Genomic DNA, 24,398 nt, shown 5'->3' with positions numbered 1-24,398 from the left:
ACACACACACACACACACACACACACACACACACACACACACACACCACACACACACAAGGCAAGCTCGATCGTAGATCTTACAAAGGGAAACTGCTCATGGAGGGTAACGGACATCTACACTGCCAGCGACCATCGTGCAATACTCTGGGAGGTATTCACCAGCCGGAGGATCGGGCCAGCGCCCAAGAAGACCAACGCAGTTGGCTGGAAAGTGAGTACTTTCGTTCCTAGCTCATATCTAATTGCACTAGGTGACGGTCCAATCAGCGGCAACAATACTACTAAAAAGGCGACTATGATGCCACCATGCCCAGAAAGCGCATCGCCAATCGGCGCTCGCCAATGTATTAGTGGAATGATACCATTGCGACTCTCCATAAAGAGTGTAATAAAGCGAGGAGAACATCACAATGAGCCCGAAAGAAGCCAAACTTCAAAGAGATGCAGTCGAAATATAAGGAGACACGCCAGAAGCTCGCCAAGGCCATCAAGTGCAGCAGGAGGCAATGGAATGAGCTCCTGGCCGAAATCGAAGGTTATCCGTGGGGCAGCCCATACAAGGTGGTGATGAGGCGGCTTAAAAGCCAACCAATGCCATCGCCGACTTGCCCTGAACTCCTGAAGAAAATCGTCACGGTGTTGTTCTCACAACAACCAGAACTTCACCATACCACCGAGTACAGAGAGGAGATAATTCCACCAGTCACTGAAGAGGAACTGATGGAGGCCTGAAAAAGAGTGGGGAACACCAATGCCTAGATGGAATTCCTAACATTGCGCTGAAAGCAGCCATCCGCACGATGCCAGTAATGTTCCTGGGCGTGTATAACGAGTGTCTCAAAGACGGTACCTTTCCTGCCAAGTGGAAGCAGCAGAGGCTAGTCTTGCTCCCAAAAGGGAAGAAACCACCGGATGAACCCTCATCGTATCGTCCCCTTTGCGTGCTTGATACAGCTGGCAAGATTCTCGAAGGCATCGCCCATAGGAGGAAAGAAGCGACAGTTGATCCACTGTTAGCTGGGAGCCACAAAGGTTTACGGAGAGGCCGATCTACTCTTGATGCCATCAGCCTGGTCGTTGGAACCGCTAGGGAAGCGATCTCAGGAAAAAGCTGGTACGGGGGAACGAAGAAGTATTGCTTAGTAGTGACACTGGACATCAAGAATGCCTTTAACTCAGCCAGGTGGGACTGCATAAGAGAGGCTCTTGTGAAGCTGCATGTGCCTGGATACTTGCGGAGGATAGTAAATAGCTACTTCACCGGAAAAATCCTCAAGTACGACACGGAGTGTGGTCCCGAGGAGCACAAAGGTACAGGAGGGGCACTTCAAGGCTCAGTCCTGGGCCCTCTCTTGTGGAATATCATGTACGATGGGCTGCTGAAGCTGACATTGCCACACGATGTGAAACTTGTGGCATTTGCGGATGACGTGGCAGTAGTTATCGTGGGGAAACATCTGGAGCAGATTAACTTTGCATTTGATGACTTCCGAAACGATCCGCCGCTGAATGGACAGTAGGCTTGAATTTGGCGGAACACAAAACCGAGGCTGTGTTGATCACAAGCAGGAAGAAGATCTAGACATTCACGCTGCAAGCCGGAAATTACGACCTCACTTTCCAGCCGTTCATTCGTTATTCGGGGGTAATGATCGATGCCCAACTCAACTTCAAGCAACAAGCAGAGCACGTGGGTATGAAGGCGTCCGAGGTCAGAGCGTCCCTATCGCGCCTCATGCCCAACGTAGGAGGCCCTAAGCAGAGGAGACGAGCGCTACTATCGTCGGTGGTCACGTCGGTGCTCACTTATGGCATTGCCACCTAGGGTGACGCTCTGCAGACGTAGGAATCACGCGGAATGTGGCACCAGTCTACCGACTGAGCGCCCTCTGAGTTGCCAGCGCATACCGCACTGTGTCCGAGGATGCAGTATGCGTTATCGCCGGGATGTTGTCCATTGAAGTATTAGGTGTATAACTTAATCTTTCCCTTTTTTTTCATCGAGTGCAGTGTCTTATTTAAAATTGGAATATTTATGCGCCCGTTGGCGATTTTGAAGAGTGGACCTTACTGTTTTTAATACACTATAAGTCATGTCTGGGAGAGCTGTATAACTTAACAAAACAGTAGTATATACAATGGCGACCGATATGCAGCACATTAGGCACTGTATTCTCTACGAGTTCCAACAAGGAAAAAATCCATTGAATCCCACCATTTGATTTGTTCTACTCTCGGAAGTAATATTGTGTCTTATGATATGTATAAATATTGGTATAGACGCTTTAAAGACAGTGATTCTCATCTCAGTGACCGGGAACGCCCTGGACAGTCTGTGAAATTTAAAGATGCTGAATTGTAAGAATTACTTGACAAAGACTCAACGCAAACCCAAAAAGTGCTTGCAGCTCAGCTGGGAGTTACTCAAGCAGCAGTGTCGGAACGATTACACGCAATGGGAAAAATACAAAAGGTAGGAAAGATGGATTCCACATGAACTGACTGAACATAATCTCGGCCAACGCATGAACACGTGCCTTTCGTTGCTCGCCAAGTGCCAGAAGAAAGATTTTTTGTCAAAAATTGTGACGGGAGATAGAAAAATTTTTTTTTTTGCTAATCCCCAACGGAAAAAGTCATGGGTGGATCCTGGACAATCATCAGCATCCACTCCCCAACAAAAAATTCACACGAAGATGGTTCTCCTTTGCATCTGGTGAGATATGAAGGGTGTACTTTACTACGAACTTTTGGAAGCGGGTCAGACATTTATTGCAGAACGCTACAGTCGACAATTAAACAAATTGAGCGAGGTACTTGATGAGAAGAGGTCATTTACTGGGTAAGGGGTCCAGAAAGTCATCCTGCTCCATGATAACGCTCGACCTCATGTTGCTCGCGCGACTCAGAAAACAATTTTAAGCTTTGGCTGGGAGGTTGTCCCGCACGTGGCTTACTTAACGGACTTGGCCGCTTCTGATTCCCATCCATGCAGCACCCCTTGGAGGGAACCCACTTCCAAACTCTGGACGATGCACGAAAATTCGTCGATGACTTCATCGCCTCAAAGCCTGCAAGTTTTTTTCGCGATGGCATTCGTATGTTGCCCGATCGATGGCGCAAAGTCATCGAAAACGATCGACGATATTTCGAGGATTGATCTAGTATTTATATATTTTATAATATAAAAAGTTTTTTGCCAAAAAAAGGGAAAGATTAAGTTATACACCTAATAATAGCCGAGGAACGAAGATCCCTGTACCGGCGGAAGAGATCTGAAGTGTTGAGTCCCGAAGAACTGGCGATAGAAGAGAGGCGAAACAGCTTAAACCAAAGGAAGATGGATTCATCGTCTGATCCCGAAGGTGGATATCTGGCTGAATCGCGACCATGGAGAAGTCAATTATTATCTCACATAGATGCTGTCGGGACATGGGTGCTTCCTATCTTTATAAATTCAAACATAAGGATTCCCCGGAGTGCCCGACCTGCATAGGAGTGGATGAGGACGCGGAGCACGTATTTTTCACACGCCCACGCTTCAGCGAGATCCGGAGTACTTGGGAGACTACACTTGGAAGGCGGGTCTTGCCTGGAAACGTGATGGAAGTTTTACTGTCATTGCCAGCAACCTGGGACACAACGAGCAACTGCGCGGCCGAAGTCATGAAGGAGCTCAGAAATGAGGAGCGCAAGCGCAAAACTGCAGAATAGATGCAAAACCTGTTGGAACCTCCTACCCTCACACAACATCTTAGTAGGACAGGGAGACGTACAATAGGCTTAAACAACGAGGAAGAGCAAATAGCTGAGACCTCCCTCGCTGAGTGATACTTAACAGCGGTCCCGCGAGGGAAAATAGGGACAGTAACCGCGATGTTACTGCCCACTATCGTGCGGTTAGGTACATTTCGTCCCAAGACCTCGGAAGGGAAAAGAAAAAACACCATACACACGGATCCTCTCTGCGAGGAATGCCTGTACTTTCCGAGTTTTTGCAGGTTGGAGGATACTGCAACGTGGCGCGTCCCCAGGTGGTGGATGGGGGAATGCTCTCCCTGAACTGGACTATGTCCGAAATACAGCGTACTGACCAAATAAAATACGTCAGCGTAAACCAACACCTTCGAAACACCCCCCCCCCTCCCAATGTTAAGGTGTCTACCGTGCCGAGTTCTGGAAGGGGTAGTTGGCGTCGCAAACGGTGGTCCCCGGGGCACCAGGTCCCACCCCGGGTGTATTCAGTGGCCTTACTCCAACAACCGCGGCTCTGTTTGGAGTGGACCGTTATTTCCCTAGGTACTCGTGGGAATAATATGGAGGAAAATTTAGACAAACGACAAGGAGCAGAAATAGAAGTAGCAGACGAAAGTTTGTAAGCATGGGATAGGCTTGCAAAGCTTATCAACGGTCTTCATGAGTTCGTTCAACCTAAAGTGAACGTTCACAAGGAGATCAAATTAAAAGTAATCAGCATCAATAGTGCTTTCAGGAGACTGAGAGGCAGGAAAGAGTCTCAAGAGGGAGCGAAACAGCCCACCCTCCAATCAGAAGTGAGGAGACAGGTCTCATTGTATGCCTACGGACACAATCCAAGACGACAGCAAAGGACACAGATCTGGAAGCCGGTGATACATCATCTGTGGCAGACTCCCGGGACATCCGTCAAGCCAGACGGAGGAAGCGTGACTCGCCTGGGAGTGATGATAAGAAGCCCAAAAAACGGAAGGAGCGAGGAACAGCCCTACCAGCCAACTGCGAATCCCCTACTGATCCACCTGCTGAGCCTGAATGGGCGCAGGTGAAGAAGAACAAGATGGAGAAAAAGAGGCAGACCGGAAAATCCCCACAGCCGCCTCCCAAAAAGACGAAGGGGAAAAAGAAACAGGAGAAAGCTCCTCGGAAATCAGCGATGAGACCTGATGCGCCGATTGCACGCCCCAAGGACAAGGAGAAGTACTCGGATATCCTACGCTGGGTGAAGAAGGATGGTCCCTCCGAGGACGCTAGCGGTTGTATCGATAAGATCCGCCGAACAGCAACCGGGGATATGATGATTATTCTCAGCAGAAAGACGACTGACGGAGCACCTAAGCTGCGTACAGCCATCGCCAATCTCCTCGGAGATGAGGCTGAGGGGCCACAAGAAGATCTCGAAATCAAAAATCTTGACGAAACCACATTGAAGGAGGATGTCATCGAAGCCCTACGAGCAGCAGCTGGCGAGGAGCGTGAGATCCAAGCGGATGCGGTTAAGTCTCTTCGTAAAGCGTATGGAGGTACCCAGACTACCTCAGTGAGACTCGCAGCTACGACAGCAAAGAAGATCCTGGGAGAGCACGGGAAGATCAAAATAGGCTGGGTAAACAGCTGAGTGAGAAGAGCGGAGAGACCATTCAACTGCTTCAAGTGCTGGCACTATGGCCATCTCGCCGCCAAATGCAAAAGTGGGGTCGATCGGTCCAAGCACTGCGTCAAATGCGCTGAGCCCGGCCACACCGTTGCTGCCTGCAAGAAGGAGCTCAATTGTACCTTGTCTACTGAGAAGAGGAATATGGAGATCTGCGCTCATATTTCTGGCAGCACCAGGTGCCCAGTGTATCAGGAGGCGCTACAGAAGCTAACCAACAAACGACGATGAAATTATTACAGCTCAACCTCAATCATTGCGAGGCCGCACACGACCTGTTGCTCATGCAGACGGTGCGGGAGCTGAAACCCGATCTCGTAGAAATCTCGGAGCCATACCGACATCTTGACACTCAACTCTGGGCTACTGACATGACCAACAGGGCCGTCATCTGGTCTTGCAGTGGGCTCCCATTCCAGAGTGCCATCTGGAGTACGGAGAGGGGCTTTGTGACGGCTAAGATTGGCGGAATATTTTTCTACAGTTGCTATGCCCCACCGAACCTCTCAACCGATGAGTTCACCGACTTCTTAGATCGACTGATCGAGGATGCGAAGCAGTACTTTCCTGTGGCAATAGCCGGGAATTTCAAGGCCTGGGCAAGTCGATTGGGGAAGTAAAGAAACCAACGTCAAAGAACAAGCCGTACTGGAAGCCATATCGTCTTTGGACGTGGTCTTGCTCAACACTGGCAACGAACCGACTTTTATCAGGGGAGAGGCGAGCTCGATCGTGGACCTTACCTTTGTGAGCAGCAACCTCGCAAGGGGAAACTGTTCATGGGAGGTAAGCGGAATATATAACGCGAGCGATCATCGTGCGCTACTCTGGGAGGTATCCACCGGCCGCGGGGGTACGGACCAGCACCGGAGAAGACAAACGTAATTAGTTGGAAAGTGAGCACCTTCAATCCTAGCTCCTATCTAGTGGCACTAGACGATCGCCCACAAATGCACTGAGCCCGGTGGCAGAAATGCCACTGAGAAGGCAACCAACATTATGAGACTCACGGAAGCTTGCAATGCCACCATGCCCAAGTAGATAAGTAAGGCAGGTTCTGGCCCAACGATCTGGTTGAGACCTGGTCAGAGGGCCCCCGCGAAGGGCCTGGGTGGGTGGAAGGGTTAATTAATCCGCGCTAAATTATTAATCAATCAATTATTGATTGATTTAAGTATCGATTAATTAATTAATTAATTAATTATCAAATTCATTAGTAGGTCCTGGAACGTTTTAGGGGAGACCTGGCTGAAGGGCCCCCGTAAGAGGGGTCGGGTGGGTGAACGGGTTAATGAATTCGCGGGTCGCGGATTGATGCACTGTTTATTTCGCGGGTTGATGAATTTAATTTGCCGTTTTGGGGATATATCCACGACTTACACCCACGAGGGGGCCCGTTAAGTGATTGATTAGTGGATTTTATCAATTAATCAACGCATTAATGAGGGATTCCGGTGCAAATGAGGGGGTGGATGGGTAAAAAGTTAATTGATCAACGCGGGGGTGATCAATTAATTAACTAATTAATTAGTTCATTAGAGAGTTTTGAGGTAAAAGTCCCAGCGTCGACTTGGTGAAAGGCCTCCCGCGAGGGGTGGATTGATTAATTGGCAGATCGCGGGATAATTAGCGGTTTTGATGAATTAATTGACTCAATAATGNGGGGGGGGGGTGGTCAACCAATTCGCGGTTTTTATTAACGGTTTTAAATCACGGTTTCGATTAACATCTTTGATTAACATTCCACTTCAGATTTTCACAGCAGGGGGGTCAAGAGTTCTGAGTCGCCAGACGTGTCACGTTCGGGAAGATCCTCAAAATTATTTTGATACCACTTGACAATTGACACGCACTTTCTTCAATAAAAGACAGTACATGGATAATCATCAAAATTGCACAATGTATGCATTACATTGAATACTGCAACTTTCGTGACACACACATGACACACACTCACACCCACCCACACACACACACACACACACACACTAAACATTCACTAGTTAACATACACTTCATCAAAGTCACTTTTTGGCACTGTTTTTTTCCCACTATTCGGCATCAGTCTGGAGCCACGCCACTCCAGCCACGGTATCAGCCTCGGTAAAAAACCAATACTCCTACTGCCACACATACAGCCATGCCGATGGATCCACCTCCAGTCCGACAACTCTTTTCTCATTTGTCAGGTGCCATTCAGCTATGGCCCTGCATGTCCAGTTTATCAGGTCATCCCTCGAGTAAGCTTGACGCCAGGCCGTTGGAATGTAGACATTGCGTTTCGGCTCCAGATACCCCCTGATCTGAAAAAAAGAATGAAAACAATGTTATTCAAGGAAATGACTATCACGGGATTATAGTAAGTCCTCAAATACTTACTCGTCCTGGTTCATAAATGTTATGAACGTCGATAGGGTTTACAACTTCTTCAGCGTTATCCTCTCGTTCACTTTCAGGACCCGAATCCTCGAATCCAGAATCTATGGATTCATCATTCGGGTTTTCTCCAAAGTCCTTATCTAAATTGTCTCCGATATCCATCCGGTTAACTCTCCATAGTCGCTCGAACCTCTCCTGACGCTCCACATAATCCTCCGACGTCAGAAACTCATACACCCCATTTTAGTTCCAAAGGTATGTCCGAGGTTCCAACTCTAAAGTGATCACATCACCATCATCAGGTTCAGTGTGGATATTTGTGATGCACTCAGATATTCCGGTCATCATGAACTCAAATTGATACATTTGAGTATAAACCACCGGCACTACCAAGTTTGGCATCAGCTGAACATAACTATCCATTTTGCCACACAAGAAATGCACAATACCCTTCGGAAATTGAAGTACTGCTCACGTTTAAGGAGTCGATGGGACAGTGATGACCAAGTTCTAGGGACAGACCCCAAAACCCTCACTACCTCCACCAAAAATGGCGATTTCTTGTGGAGATATGAAAACTCACGTGTACTGAGGGTGAGTGGAGTGGGAGAGCATCATCATCTGGTAGAAAAAGAGATAAAACCTCCTCGACTGGTCACCGAATGTCATCTTTTTTAATGCTGGAGTTTCCATTAGGACCATATCGTAGTTGAATGTTCGGCTCACCTGCTGAGGACTCTCACGACAAGTTTATTGCACAAGAGAAGATCACTGAGGCTTCCGAAAAGTATTAATGAATTTTTTTACTCCCAAGATACCCTTTTTTTTCTCTTCAGCCGATAGCTTTCCCGACGACTGTAACTCAAATTATCCAGAAAAGTCACGTTCCGAGGAAAACCACCCGTTGGAGACTCTCGACCGTCAATTTTCGCATCAAGGTTCATCACCGAATTGTCTGACATGTGGTTGACAGACACGGTTGCAGAGTTTCTCGCTATCCCATGGTGTAGAGGACTCCACGTTGAGAATTTTTCTTCGCTGAACGGATGTATGTCTCTTAACATTTTCCAGACTTCCCTCCTGCTTTAATCCCCTCGAATTTTTTTGCTATCATTTAATGCAAAACCCCAGTATCCGGCGGACCACATGTGTTCAGCGTATATTAAAGGACAAAGTCGGAGAGATTTTCCAGATGTTGATTTTTCCGGAACGCATTGTTGCTTCTTTGGTAGTAATTTTCAGAGAGTATAAGATTTTTCCATAGGTCACGTGATACACTCTGACCAATCACTTAACATTTTTCTCACACACACGCCCATTCAACATATGTATATAAACAAAACTCCAACCATTTCCCTATTAGTTCTACGGTGCCTGTTAATCTAGAACAACATGGATTTCGATACGTGCAGGAGACTTGAATTTCTTACAAGAAAATTATGAGTTGGTCAAGATTCAAGGGAGACCAGCGGAAATTCAACAACAACTCAATAATATCAGGCGTCATGTGAGGGAAGTCAATCGATTCTTGATGGAGTTTTAATCACAATGACAAGAGACGGCTAACCCATTTGCTAGGGCGATTGAAAACTTTCCAAGCACGGTTTAGAGATCTCGAAATCAGAGTAGGAGGTGTTCGTGAGAATTTAACCGACAGAGTCCGATGGGAAGATTCGCAGAGTGTTTCTGAAGGTCGCATGCGAACTGATGTCATCATCAATTTAAAAAATCTCGACTTGGTAAAATTTTTAAATGATACTCGCAGAATCCTCTACGTACGTTTGAAAAATACATCAAGACAACAGAGAAGTGAAATGAAATATGGAAGGATGATCGACTTATTAAAGAAGACAAATTTTTCAACACGAAAAATTAAATATTTCTACATTCAACTGACATCAAGCAGTGGTTTGAACAATATATCAAAGAAAAACTTTTAATGAAAGCCAATGAGTTTCAAGAAAGAGACTCTGGATGGAGCTTGGTTGAAGTGATTAATTTGGTAGTGAATATTAATCAATATAATCCACCTCGCGGAGGAGAATCAAGCTTCGTTGAGGTCCCCGAATGGATTAAGAGAAAAAAGGCCGTAGTGAATGTACAAAACGATGACTCTTATTGTTTTTTATGGTCAATTATGGCTGCTCGCTATGAGGTGAATCATAGAGAGCGCACAAGCTCCTACCCATCATTTAGCACCATCATAAAAAACTATGGCATGTTTAACTATCCCATGGCGTTAAAGAACATTCCAAAGTTCAAGAAGATGGATGAATTGTCGATTAATGTATATGGAATTGATAGTGACGAAGAATCTAATAAAACAGGGATTGTGCCATTGTATTTGAGAAAAAATCCTCCTACCACACTACAAGAGAAAGGAAGAACGATTGACTCTCTCATGATTGAAAAAGAACAAGAAGAGAATAATGGAGGGGAAAAAATTCATCACTATACATGGATTTCGAATTTGTCTCGTTTGCTCATTTCTCAGATTTCATAGAAAAAAAGTACAACACTCTTATGTGACAGGTGCTTGTGTCATTTTTTCAAAAAAGATGCGTCAATCCCGCATCAATTGCGTTTTTCATATTACTCAATGTATACTCCGAAATACGCTTCAACTTCTCCATATATGTCCCTCCTTTGTTGATTTGGTGTGCCCAACGAACTAACTGTCAACTGGATTTCACCTTTTTGAATCGATTCGAAACTGTTTTCACGGAAAGATTTTGTTTCGTCTTTGCACTTCTCCAGAATTCTACTGCTCTCCGCTTATAGTCAAAATCTACAGGTTCCTTATCTTCCAAACAACTTTCAGATGATTCTTTATTATGTGGTTGAAATTCTTAATCTTCAACCGCTATCATTTCTATATCTTTATAAGGGTCTTGAAAATCTAGGGATGTTTCTTCAATCATTTCCACACTATTGTATTCCTCCATGGATCGACGTGAAGTCGTTTGGAAAGNTGAAAAATACATCAAGACAACAGAGAAGTGAAATGAAATATGGAAGGATGATCGACTTATTAAAGAAGACAAATTTTTCAACACGAAAAATTAAATATTTCTACATTCAACTGACATCAAGCAGTGGTTTGAACAATATATCAAAGAAAAACTTTTAATGAAAGCCAATGAGTTTCAAGAAAGAGACTCTGGATGGAGCTTGGTTGAAGTGATTAATTTGGTAGTGAATATTAATCAATATAATCCACCTCGCGGAGGAGAATCAAGCTTCGTTGAGGTCCCCGAATGGATTAAGAGAAAAAAGGCCGTAGTGAATGTACAAAACGATGACTCTTATTGTTTTTTATGGTCAATTATGGCTGCTCGCTATGAGGTGAATCATAGAGAGCGCACAAGCTCCTACCCATCATTTAGCACCATCATAAAAAACTATGGCATGTTTAACTATCCCATGGCGTTAAAGAACATTCCAAAGTTCAAGAAGATGGATGAATTGTCGATTAATGTATATGGAATTGATAGTGACGAAGAATCTAATAAAACAGGGATTGTGCCATTGTATTTGAGAAAAAATCCTCCTACCACACTACAAGAGAAAGGAAGAACGATTGACTCTCTCATGATTGAAAAAGAACAAGAAGAGAATAATGGAGGGGAAAAAATTCATCACTATACATGGATTTCGAATTTGTCTCGTTTGCTCATTTCTCAGATTTCATAGAAAAAAAGTACAACACTCTTATGTGACAGGTGCTTGTGTCATTTTTTCAAAAAAGATGCGTCAATCCCGCATCAATTGCGTTTTTCATATTACTCAATGTATACTCCGAAATACGCTTCAACTTCTCCATATATGTCCCTCCTTTGTTGATTTGGTGTGCCCAACGAACTAACTGTCAACTGGATTTCACCTTTTTGAATCGATTCGAAACTGTTTTCACGGAAAGATTTTGTTTCGTCTTTGCACTTCTCCAGAATTCTACTGCTCTCCGCTTATAGTCAAAATCTACAGGTTCCTTATCTTCCAAACAACTTTCAGATGATTCTTTATTATGTGGTTGAAATTCTTAATCTTCAACCGCTATCATTTCTATATCTTTATAAGGGTCTTGAAAATCTAGGGATGTTTCTTCAATCATTTCCACACTATTGTATTCCTCCATGGATCGACGTGAAGTCGTTTGGAAAGTATCCACTAATTCGCGTTCCGCATTGTTCACGGGCGTTTCAGCAAGATTAAAAACTTAAAATGTTGCCATGAGAAGTCTGATGACATTGATTGGAATAATTTTCATCATGAAATGATCACGAAACACAGCATTCACTGATAGACAGTTTTTCTCGACAGATTTTAGTAGACTGATCGTGAATTGCATGAAAGATGGAAGCCAAAAATACATATCTATCCCCATGATTTTATTTTTAAACAACAGGAGTCACATTCGAATCGATATTTTTACTCTAGCGGATACGATCCCGTTACGGTCCTGCATATAAACATACAAAATCTATGCGCGCGAGAGCGCGCGCTCTGACCTATTCATTTGTTGAAATGAAGAAATGAAATGAATTGAATTTCATTTTCTCATGAATACCTTATAAATATTGATAATGAATCAGAGAGAATTCGACTAATAATTGAAGTGCATAGCGAAGTACAGTAAAAGAATCTATAAAGAATTTTTCATTTTCAATTAATTATCTTCAATTTTTTAAAATAATCGGTCTCCATAAAAGGACAGAATTTATTAATTTCACCGATGATATATATGCATGTGAAATATATATATTATATATATAAAACAACTTCACGTTTCTTTCATCTTTAGTAAATAGGATAAACATCGATGTAGTAAGACCACCTCAATTATATGTTATTTTTAATTTCTTATACTCTACACAATTTTCGAGTTTTCCATGACCACTGGCCAAATTTACCATTCCAAGTTCTACCCCGTCGCACTGCCTCATCAGAACATTCAAGAACACGTATTTCATTCTCGAAAATGCAGACGATGGATTTTTCTTTTGCCTCCATATTCAGATTCTAGAAACAAAAAAAATAACGAAGAAGGTCGTATTTTTCTCATCCTGTTGCGAATAGTGATTTTATAAAATTTGAGACTATATTTTTTTCCCATTTGAAAAATGATTTTCTAGGAAGGTAGTGGGCCGTCACATTCAACACTCCCGGGGATGAATTTCATTGTTAATCTCATCAGTTCTCACGAGCTTTGTATTATACGACGAAAAATTTCAAAATTGAAAAATTACAAAAAATTAATTTTTTCGCCGTTGAATTGCAATCTGTAACAGAAATGTAAAAAAATGTATTCTGTCTTTTTGAACGCTCTTTCGAATGGAATTGGTCCCATGAAATTCCGAGCAATAGTTTTTTTTTAATTGGAAAAATAATATTTCGCGTTGGTAGTTCACCCTCTAAATTTCAACCCCTGGGGGTGATTTTAATTCACATATTCATCATTCATCATAAGCTCCCTCTTACATGGCAAAATATTTATCTGAGTACTCTCTTTATATACGCAAACGACAAAATACCCCGAGAAGTGGCCAACTTCAGAGGACAGTTTTGACCCCAAAATCCACGTATTAGCCGATAAGAAAAAATACGTATCCCTTAGTTTTAACTCCTCTATAACATATATAAGTTTCATCAAAATCAGAGGCGGACACCTACCTAGGGTTCCTTGTCAGTGATATTTTTGAGAATTTTAGGGGGAGTTGTTTACGATCATATAACTTGCACCCTCTCCACTATTATATCGCCCCTGGACTTGCTTTTGACGCCATGTTGAGAATGACCAGAGTAGAACTCGAATTGTTCTAAGATCCAGAGCAGCTGCTTTTCATCGAAAAGGGTATCAAAGGAGGATTATCCCAATGCTCCAATAGATATGGCGAAGCGAATAACGAGTACCAGGGAATGAATACAGATCTGAAGATCCCGTGTCATACTTCATGTACTTTGATGTAAATAATTTATATGGCCCCGCCATGAGCCATTACCTACCACAAGGTGGATTCAGCTGTATACAAGATTGGACTTCACTAAATGTTTAGAATATTTCCGACAATTCAAATGTTGGCTACATCTTCGAATTTGATCTTGAATACGAGAAGAGCTCCAGAAGAGCTCCACGTGGATCATCGAGACTTGCCGCTATGTCCTGAACACATTGTACCCCCTAACGGCGAATCCAAGCAATCGAAACTTCTTACCACTCTTAATTCGAAAAAAGTTGAATATTCCACTATAAAAACCTGAAGTAATACTTGAGTCTCGGTTTGAAACTGACACAAATTCATCGAGTTTTGAAATTTAATCAGAGTGCTTGGCTGAAGGAATATATCGATCTGAACACAAACAAAAGGAAAGAATCTCAGAATGAGTTTGAGAAAAATTTCGACAAACTCATGAATAATGCTGTGTTCGGGAAGAACATGGAGAATATCAGGAAACAGAAAGATCTCAAGTTGGTCACCAAGTGGGAAGGTCGTTGGGGGGCCGAAGTTTGGATCTCAACGCCCAATTTTCACAGCAATATCATTTTCGACAAAGACCTAGTCATCATCCAAATGAATCGAATAAAAATGAAATTTACAAAACCCATATATGTAGGTTTTAATATTTTGGATATTTCTAAGACATACATCTACGATTTCTACTATAATTTCATACAACACACTTTTAGAGAGAATGCTAAATTGTTATATACAGATACAGTTAGTCTCATCTACTATTTTCACGTGAAGGATATCTATGATGACATGAAAGGAAATCTACGCAAATTTGATACGTCAGATTATCCTGTAAATAAGAATTATAATATCCCCCTTGTAAATAAGAAACAATTGAGTGTTATAAAAGACGAGAACAATGGGAAGATAATGACTGAGTTCGTGGGTCTGAGGTCAAGAATGTATTCTTTCAAAGTGTTTGGGGAGAAGCGAGAGAAATCCAGAGCCAAAGGAGTAAAAAAATCAGCCCTCAGAACCATCACATTTGATGATTATAAGGAGTGTTTAATGGAACATAAAAATATTCTAAAACCACAAAACTTTATTAGATCCATGAAACAATGTATATACAATCAACCAAACAAAATTAGCATTAAGCTGGCATGATTATAAACATGTTCTCATGCCAGGCACCACTGATACTTTACCTTATGGATTCAAAAAATAATGTATATATGTATATATATTTGGGGAAAAAAATAATAAAATACCAATAATTTTTTTTATAAAAAAAATGTCTTTATTCATTGAAATTCCTCATACATGAGTCTCCTTAATCCACCCAATCCTTATACTACCGCTTTCTTCGTCCTCTTTCAAAACTAAAAAAAGTAATGATTCTATAAACCAAATTACAAATATTCCCAATGCTATTGCTAAACATAATGTAGTATTGGATGATTGTTCATATTTTTACGCTCTTATAAAAACTCATCTAGTTGTACATAATACTAAGGAAGTAAGTCGATGTATTTTTGTACTATCGATGTAACATTGAGGCTTCTACTAGCGATATATTCTGCTGATATCTCCACAAATTGTTGGTATTCAATGATCGTTGCATATGATGTAAAAACTTCACATCCTGCCTTGACTTGAAGAATCCCTATACCTGAGATATTTATTGCATCTCTCCACTCGCCCCCACATGAAACATTCACCTCCTCTCTCTCGGGCACTGAGTAAAGCCAGCCATGTTCAGTTTGTTTCCAATATGACTGAAGGCAGATCTCAATTTGATATTACAATCAGCAAGAGGTGATAGTTGTCTATCAGTCATAAACATTGCAGCCTCACAAATTGGTTGAGATATAGCATCATAGAATGGGTACTTCAATTTATAAATATAATGATGATAGTCTCATTCAAGGTACGATTGACTACAGAATCGTCAGCTGTAGTCCCATAACTATCTTCAGAGGCATCTCTACTCGACAACATCTGCTTTGTTGTCTTTGGGGTACTCCTATGCCTGAGTTTTCGTTGATTCTTGTAATCAATGGATTGCTTTCTATCTTCAGGCAATTCAAGTTTTTGTCTTCCGTCATCGAATGATTTCACATTACGAGCGGCTAATTCCTGACGCGGTCTCACAATGGGTTTGAGAACTTCATACATTGCTTCATCAACATTCTCTCTGCCTAATTTCAACAGATTATGTTTACGTTGAATCGCTTTTCGTGCAGTGGAAACTTGACGTAAAAGCTCTTGCTGTTTAGACATTTCATCCTTGTGGGGAGCCATGTTGACTCGCTGAAGTCTAGCTCACAACTGTTTATACCCTCTCTCCACGACTGTTATTTATGTGAATGAAACAGTCAAAATTTTTCCTATATTGCCCTGCTTCGATGTCACTATCTTTACCGATAACTAAAAAACTATAGTTATCTTTCCAACAAGCTGAACATAATTCTTTTAATTGTTCGAATGACATATCTGTATGCACATGATCATTATAAATATGTCTCAAATTAATTTTCAATTCAAGAAAATTAACATTGTCACGCACTAAATGTTTTGGGATGCGGGCATACGATCGACACAAATAGAAGTTGTCAACATTTTTATGTCTCTCCGTACAAAACATTCCTTGATATTATTTTGCTTCTCGCATGCCACATCGTCGAATATGAACAGTGAATTCTCTTTTGCATTATCAACCGAGACAACTTCCTCATTGTCTGAGAATGGATAATATTTCATGTCATTAAGAGGGTCCAGTAAATTTGGTAAAAATTGATATTTGGGTTGATTGAAGGACTTCGAATACACGTAGATATTCGAAAATCTGAGACCATTAGGATAAATTACGAGACTGAGTAGTGCGTTAGTTTTTCCACGAGTTGATGGGCCACAGAAAACCGCGCGAATCGTATTTGGTAACAATGAGCCATAACGTTTCGGTTTCTTGGTATCTTTTCCAGTTGCTGAATCGAAATTAATGATGGGCAAGCCGATGAGATGTGTACTGAACTCCATCTTCATAACAACTGAAGAAAAAATCTATAAATTGGCTGTTTTATAGCAAAATTAGTCAGTTTTGCTTCAGACATGATTGTGCACAGATCGCGCGCTAGAAAAAAAAGGAAAGGGTTAGTGAATAAAATCATAAATAATCTTTCTGTTGAATTACATCTGCCAGGATACCAGTAGTGTGGGCCAGGTACGAAATTGGCGAAAAGATTAGCTCGAGGAGATCCTGGGATTAATTCACTTGATTCTGCTTGCAAGGTGCATGACATTGCCTACTCAAAAAATCGTGACAATATTACAGCACGACACGAAGCTGATAAAGGACTTGCAGAGCAAGCTTGGCAACGTGTTTCAGTCTCAGATGCCAGTGTGGGGGAAAAAGCTGCAGCTTTATTCGTAACAAACGCTATAAAGGCTAAAACAAAATTAGGTATGGGTTTGAAAAAACCAGGTACAGGTCTGAAAAAATCAGATGTGAGGATGAAAAAATCAGGCACAGCTATGAGGAAATCAGGCACCGATCTGACAAAATCCAGCATAAGGGTGAGCAGATTCGGCGCTGGTGTGAAAAAATCAGGAACCTGTAGAACGACTAAAAAAATCAGGTATGGGGGTGAAAAAACGCGTGACCAAGAAGCGAGTGAAGAAGAAGGGTAAGACTAAAAAGCGGGTCACAATTGGGGAAATCATCAGAGCCGCTAAGAAGTCAATCAAATAAAACAGTGGTTCACCTGCTGCTATCAAGACAGCACTCACCGGTGCAAGAGTAGCCATCAAATAGGTTGGAGGGAAAAGTAGAGTCACTATCTCACGAGTGATTCCTGTCCCATCGAAAATCGGGGGAATCTTACCCTTTCTCATGCCGATATTTGCGGGGTTGAGTGCCACAGGGGCATTGGCTGGAGGAGCTGCTGGAATTGTTAAAGCTGTGAACAGTGCTAAAGCGGCCAAATAACGACTCGCGTTGAACAAAAGGCACAATGAAACTACGGAAGCTATCGCACTTGGCAAAGGTCTACATGTGAAACCATATAAGAAGGGAATGGGCTCGTACTTTTGAAGCCAAGAAACTACTAACGATGCTACCATGCAGGGCTTTGACGGATGGAGATCTCAGAAAGTATGCAACACTCATGAAAATTCCACATTTCCGCGGTGTTTTCATGTGCAATGGTGTACCCAAAAATGGACCATTCATTAATGAATTAGTCATCATCAATTTAGATGACAAGGATGGTCCTGGGACCCATTGGGTCGCCTACAAGAAAATAGGAAACGATGTCACCTATTTCGATGACTTTGGGAGCCTACAACCTCCCACAGAACTCTTCACATACCTTGGAGTTGGTAGCAGAAAATATAATCATGAACGTTTTCAAAATTGGAATACATTTAATTGTGGACATTCATGTTTGGCGTTTCTCAACGGACGCTTATATAAGAGCAGACACTGAAGATTTTTGATTACTCGATGTTCAGAAATCATGAGTGATTCATTTACGTTGACAGTCTCAGGAGTATTATCAGTGTTCGAGGTGCAATACTTTCCTCTAATTGAACTTGCTCCTGAGAAAAATTATGTTCTTGGCCTCGTGGAATTTTTAACATTTAATTCCATTCCATATGTTGGTACGAGCAATAACAAATTACCTATAGGGAACATGATCATTACCATTCCAATAAGAAGTTAAGAGATCGATGATATTTCAACATTCATTGTGAAAAGTGTGAAAAAAAATGATATTACCATAAAAATCAGAAGGAATAATAACACTTTACGGAGTGAAGTGTCATGTAATAACGATTTGGATTGAGGTCTACAAATTCGATAGGTCGTCTTTTTGGTTTTACCCCTAGAGTTTTCGAGGCTAATAAAACTCATCAGTCTGATCAGTCTGTAACCATTCTCAAAGTGAACGCCCTACAAGTTGAATGTAATATCACCACTGGAGCATACAACAACAGTGATAAAGATCATACAATTCATGAATTTTTTCCTCTAGTGCCCCCTGCATATAAAATTGTAGAAGTACCTTCGCAAGTTATTTATTTACCAGTGTATCAAAACGATAACCGATTTACAGCTCCGAATCATTGATCAGGACGGTGACTTGGTGAACGTTAGAGGCGAAGCAATTACCATCAGGCTACACATCAAGTCTGCTTCATAATCATGGGCATTGTATATAATGGTAAGATTGGCTACTCCTATAAAAGCCCTCAATCATGCCTCGCTTCAATCAGTTCGCGTGCTGGCTTCAAGGTGTTAACACCTCTCAACGTGAAGTTTCTCAAGAGTCTTGGTCTGGCCGTGAGAAAAAGCGGGAAAAACGTTTTTGTCAAATACAAATCTTGTTCGCCTATTGTATGCCATAGAGGAAAGCCTGAATATCAAACTCCCTCCGATCTTTGAGGATTCCATCGCTCACTATGAGATCCATCCACATCAGGCATATGCCTCGACAGCACTGGATAATAGCGATGAAATTCGAATTACTGTACAAAATGAGAATCTCTGCATTTTGCCAAGCAAAAGTTACTTGCACATCACTGGTAAACTGCTTAAATCGGACAAGACAGTCTCTACAACTACAAAATTTGTGAATAACGCCATTTGTCATCTATTTCAAGAGATCTGTTATGAAATTGATGCTATTGAGATTGATAAAGTCAAGAATGTGGGTATCATTACTCTCATGAAAAATCTCATCTCATTAACACCCAATCAAAGCATCTCAGTGGAAAATGCTGGATGGCTGGGCATTCAAGAAAAAATGAGTTTAACTGATGGAAATGGTTGTTTTGATATTTCCATCCCATTAAGTATCTTGCTGGGATTTGCTGAAGATTATCGAAAAATTATGGTCAATGTGAAACATGAGTTGGTTTTGATTAGGGCTTGTCATGATAATGACGCTCTGATTCAAACCGCAAAAGAAGCCGTTAAGATCAACTTTAGTAAAATTGAATGGTCGATCCGATATGTCACACTGTTGGATACTAAAAAGATTGAGTTGCTGAATTTCATCCATAAAGATTCTGCCATACCGATGAGCTTCAGATCATGGGAATTATATGAATACCCAATGGTTCCAGCGACAACAAAATACGTGTGGACGGTGAAAACCGCGACGCCGCTTGAAAAACCACGTCATGTCATTCTGGGCTTCCAGACAGATCGAAAAAATAAGGATAAGGGAAACGCTGGCAATTTTGATCACTGTAGCATTGCAGATGTCAAATTATTTCTAAATTCTTAATGTTATCCATATGTAAATTTTAGATGTAAATATGGCTGAGAATCAATATTCGACACTTTACGATATGTATTCAAACTTTCAATCATCATATTATGATCAACAAATGAACAATCCATTATTAACTAAAGCTCATTTTGCAAATATTACACCACTGAGGGTAATTGATTGTTCTAAGCAAAATGAATCCTTGAAGTTTGGTCCAGTCGATGTCTGCCTAGAGTTTGAAATTAAAATAAGCTTTTCTCCAGAGACTGCTGCTTATTGCCTCATTTGCATGATCGAGTGGTACATTATAACCCCATAAGCGGAGGGGTGAGGAAATTAATTTAAAGGGAGGGGTGGGGTATACTAATTATCATGTGAGTAGTATCATTTCATTAGTCGCCATGGAGTTACTCGTGGACATACAAAACTTCCAAACTTTCTTCAACGAGTTTATTGTAAAAGACTTCGCATACACAGTTTTGGATTCTGGAGTTGGATACCCTAACGTATGGTTTTTCAAGCCTCCATGGAGATTCTCCAGTTTACCAGCGAAGCATAGAAGTGTAGCTTTGTGGCTTGAGCGTCATCATCATGGATTACCTTGGGACTATGGAAATGGATCATACGAGCAAGTTGGACAATTAGTGCAAAAATGGGAAAATATTGGTAGACTTTATGAGAAAGGTGAAGAGAAAAAAGAGTGGTTGAAAAAAATTTCTGATCCTGTATTAGCACCATTACTAGTTAATATTGAAGAAATTTTCGATGCTTGCCCATCACTAGCCAAATTCAACCTGCGAATCAAACCGCGAATTAAACCGCAACCCGCGAATGAATCAACCCGTTCACCGACCCGACCCTTCTCACGGGGGCCCTTTGGCCAGGTCTCCGCTAAAACGTTGTTCCAGAACCTACTAATGAATTTGATAATTGATTAATTAATTAATCAATAATTAAATCAATCAATAACTAATCAATTAATTGGCGCGGATTAATTAACCCTTCCACTCACCCAGCCTTCTCGCGGGCCCCTCTGACCAGGTCTCCTTACTTATCTACTTTCCCAGAAAGCGCATCACCAATTGGTGGCCACCGGTATATTGGTGGAACGATACCATCGCCAACTTGCGCAGGGAGTGTAACGCAGCAAGGAGATCGTCCCAGCGTGGCCGAAAGAAGCCAAACTTCGAGGAGCTGGAGATGCGATACAAGAAGTCACGACGTAAGCTCAGCAAGACCATTAAGTGCAGCAAGACACATTCCTGGAATGAGCTGATTGCTAAAGTAGAAGGTGACCCATGGGGCAGGTCGTACAAGATGGTGATGACGCGGATCAAAAGCCAGTGCATGACATCCCCGACGTGCCCTGAGCTCTTGGAAAGAATCGTCATCACCTTCTAAATGACGATATCAAGACATAAGATTAGTTTTTTTCACAACAACCGGAACTCCAGCGTGCCAACAAACGAGGAAAATAGTTGATGGTCCCACCAATCACTGAGGATGAGCTGATGGAGGGATGTGGTCGGGTCGGGAACACCAAGGCCCCGGGTCTTGATGGAATTCTCAGCATTGCGCTAAAAGCCACCATCCACGCGTTGCCAGGCCTATTCTTGGACGTGTACAATGATTGTCTCAGCGAGGGCACCTTCCCTGCAAAGTAGAAGCAGCAGAGGCTGGTATTGCTCCCGAAAGGGAAAAAACCACCGGACGAACCCTCATCCGTACCATCCCCTCTGCATGCTCGACACAGCTGGCAAGATCTTCGAGCGTATCGTCCATAAGAGAATCGAAGCAGCCGTTGAACTACTGCTAGCCAGTAACCAAAATGGTTTTCGGAGAGGACAATCCACTGTTGATGCCGACAACCTCGTGGTTGACACCGCTAGAGAAGCTATCTCAGGGGCGAGATGGTACAGGGGCAGAAAGAAGTACTGCGTAGTAGCGACACTGGACATCAAGAATGCCTTCAACTCAGCCAGATGGGACTGTATTATAGAGCGTCTCGAGAGGTTCGGCGTGCCTGAACATCTACGGAACATGGTGGACGACTACTTCACTGGAAGGGTCCTCAAGTACGACACGGAGTGTCTTCCAAAGGAGAAAAGAGTCACTGCAGGGGTACTTCAGGGCTTAGTATTGGTCCCTCTCTTGTGAAACATCATGTATGATGGCTTGCTGGAACTGACTCTGCCACGAGATGTGAAACTGGTGGCGTTTGCGGGTGATCTGGCCATAGTCATCGTAGGAAAACACCTTGAGGAGATTGAACTCGCCTTCGATATGACCTTTGGGGAAGTACGCCGCTAGATGGACATAGTTGGTCTGAGCCTGGCGGAGCACAGAACCGAAGCTGTGTGGATAATAAGCAGGAAAGTTGTTCAGACGATCACGCTGCAAGTCGGCAACTACAAATTCACTTCCCAGCCGTTCATTCGGTATCTGGGGGTAATAATTGACGCCCGACCGAACTTCACGCAGCAAGTGGAAGATGTTTCTACCAAGGCATCTGGGGTTAGATCTGCTTTATCGCGCCTTATGCCCAATATAGAAGGTCCCAAGCAGAGAAGACGAGCTTTACTGTCGTCAGTGATTACGTTAGTATTTACTTACGCAATTGCTATCTGGGCTGATGCACTTCAAACACAGGAGACCCGACGCAAAGTGCCATCGTTTTATCGACTAAGTTCTCTCAGAGTTGCCACCGCATAACGCACTGTATCTGATGATGCCGTGTTTGTGATTGCCGGAATGATGCCAATTAACGTATTAAGTGAAGAATGAAGATCTCTCTACCGGCAAAAAGGATCGATTCAACTGAACTCAACCGAGCTTAGAGTAGAAGAGAGACGCAAGAGCATGCAGAGTTGGCAGTCACGATGGAGCACCTCGCTGAAACGATTGAGCATCCCGCAGGTAGGTGTTTGGGTAAACCGTGAATATGGCGAAGTAAATTATTACTTGACTCAGATGCTTTCAGGACATGTGTGTTTCGGGCTTATCTCCGTAAATTCAAACATGAGAATTCCCCGAATTGCTCAACGTGTACAGGTGCTGAAGAAGACGCAGAGCATGTTTTTTGTATGTTCATGTTTTAGTGGGAGCCGCTCCGAGTGGGAGTCTGCTCTTGGTGGAATGATCCAGCGGGAGAATTTGGTTGAGGCAATGCTGTCATCACAGACAGCCTGAGACACAACGAGTGACTTCGCGGCGAAAGTCATGAAGGAGCTCTGGAAAAAATAACGCAGTTGTAAGACCACAACATGAGGAAGAGCTATGGCTAAGGCCCCCCCCCCCCCAAGAAGTAATGCCTGCCGGCGGTTCCTTGGGGAATTGGGGACAAATAAAAACCGGAAAAAAGGGTTTTTACTGCGTAGGAATTCCAGATCTGGTTTTTACCATCACTTTATCAGAATCTTCTGAAGATTTTTCTAAAACTTTATGAAAAAAAAACCACACACACACACACCACGGATCCTTTCGGCGAGGAACGCCTTTACTTCCCGCTAGTTTTCGCAGGCTGGAAGGTGGATGTGGGGAATGCTCTCCCTGTTCTGATTATTATTATACTCGGAACACAGGGTACCGACTAATTAAACTACATCGGCGTGAACCAACACCTTCCCACTGAGCCGAGGCCTGTCTTTTTCAGGACATCTGGGTGGAGAAACCCAACTCTAAAAGAGATGTGTAGGGTGGGCTCCCTCCAACAGTCCATAACAAAGGGTGGGCCCCCTTGAACAACCCAGAGGAAACATATTGAGTGATGACAAAATGCAAAGTTCCCATGCGGGTATTCCGGACCAGGGAAATCCCGCCGTCAGTTCCGATCGGGTGCAAGCCCTGGTGGCTGATGCCGGCTCCATGGATTGTGGGAGCAGCCAATTATCACCAAGTACTTCAAAGGTGGACTCCTTGGCCTCAGATGCTACAAGAAGAGATGGGCCTCAGGCCCAACTCGAGAAAAAGCGGATCCGTAAATGACAGCAACTCGAGATGCGCCTCACGGACCTAAAAACTTTTTTGCAGGGAAGACTGAACATCTATAAGGAGATCAAAACCAGGATGTTTACGATCGTTGGCGACTTCGCAAAGCTCCGGCGTCGTGAAGAGACACGGATACCAGACGCTAACCCTGCAGAAGCCGCGCCCACGTACGGACTCTGAAACAACGATGAAAGACTCCGAAGTGGAAGAGGTCAAACGTGAGATCAAGAAAGGCAAACGGCGGAAGCGTAACCTGAAGAGCTCACCAGGGATCGAAACCCGAGACCTAAAGAAGCCGAAGCACCAGATTTTGGCTCCCAAGCAGTCTGCCAAAACACGACTGGGAGGAAGTGAAGGGCAAGAGAGGGAGATACCTGCCCACGCAGAACCC

General features: G+C 42.9%; 1 protein-coding gene across 1 annotated transcript; it reads left to right on the top strand.

The window, feature by feature from the left end:
* The first annotated feature begins 22,330 nt into the window (after window positions 1–22,330).
* Window positions 22,331–22,732, top strand: LOC107045640. The gene has a single exon (XM_015267962.1). It carries the CDS (start codon window positions 22,331–22,333, stop codon window positions 22,730–22,732), a length of 402 nt encoding a protein of 133 aa, XP_015123448.1.
* Window positions 22,733–24,398: the final 1,666 nt, after the last annotated feature.

This window comes from Diachasma alloeum, unplaced genomic scaffold (genome assembly GCF_001412515.2).
Source record: "Diachasma alloeum isolate Michigan unplaced genomic scaffold, Dall2.0 Dall_scaffold_01033, whole genome shotgun sequence".
Classification (NCBI taxonomy): Eukaryota; Metazoa; Arthropoda; class Insecta; order Hymenoptera; family Braconidae; genus Diachasma; species Diachasma alloeum.
Note: the sequence above shows the minus strand (reverse complement) of the source record. Positions and strands in the feature narration are given on the sequence as shown.

Excerpts from the sequence above, each read along its gene's own strand:
- LOC107045640 (XM_015267962.1), top strand. The coding sequence starts at position 22,331 with ATGGACATAGTTGGTCTGAGCCTGGCGGAGCACAGAACCGAAGCTGTG.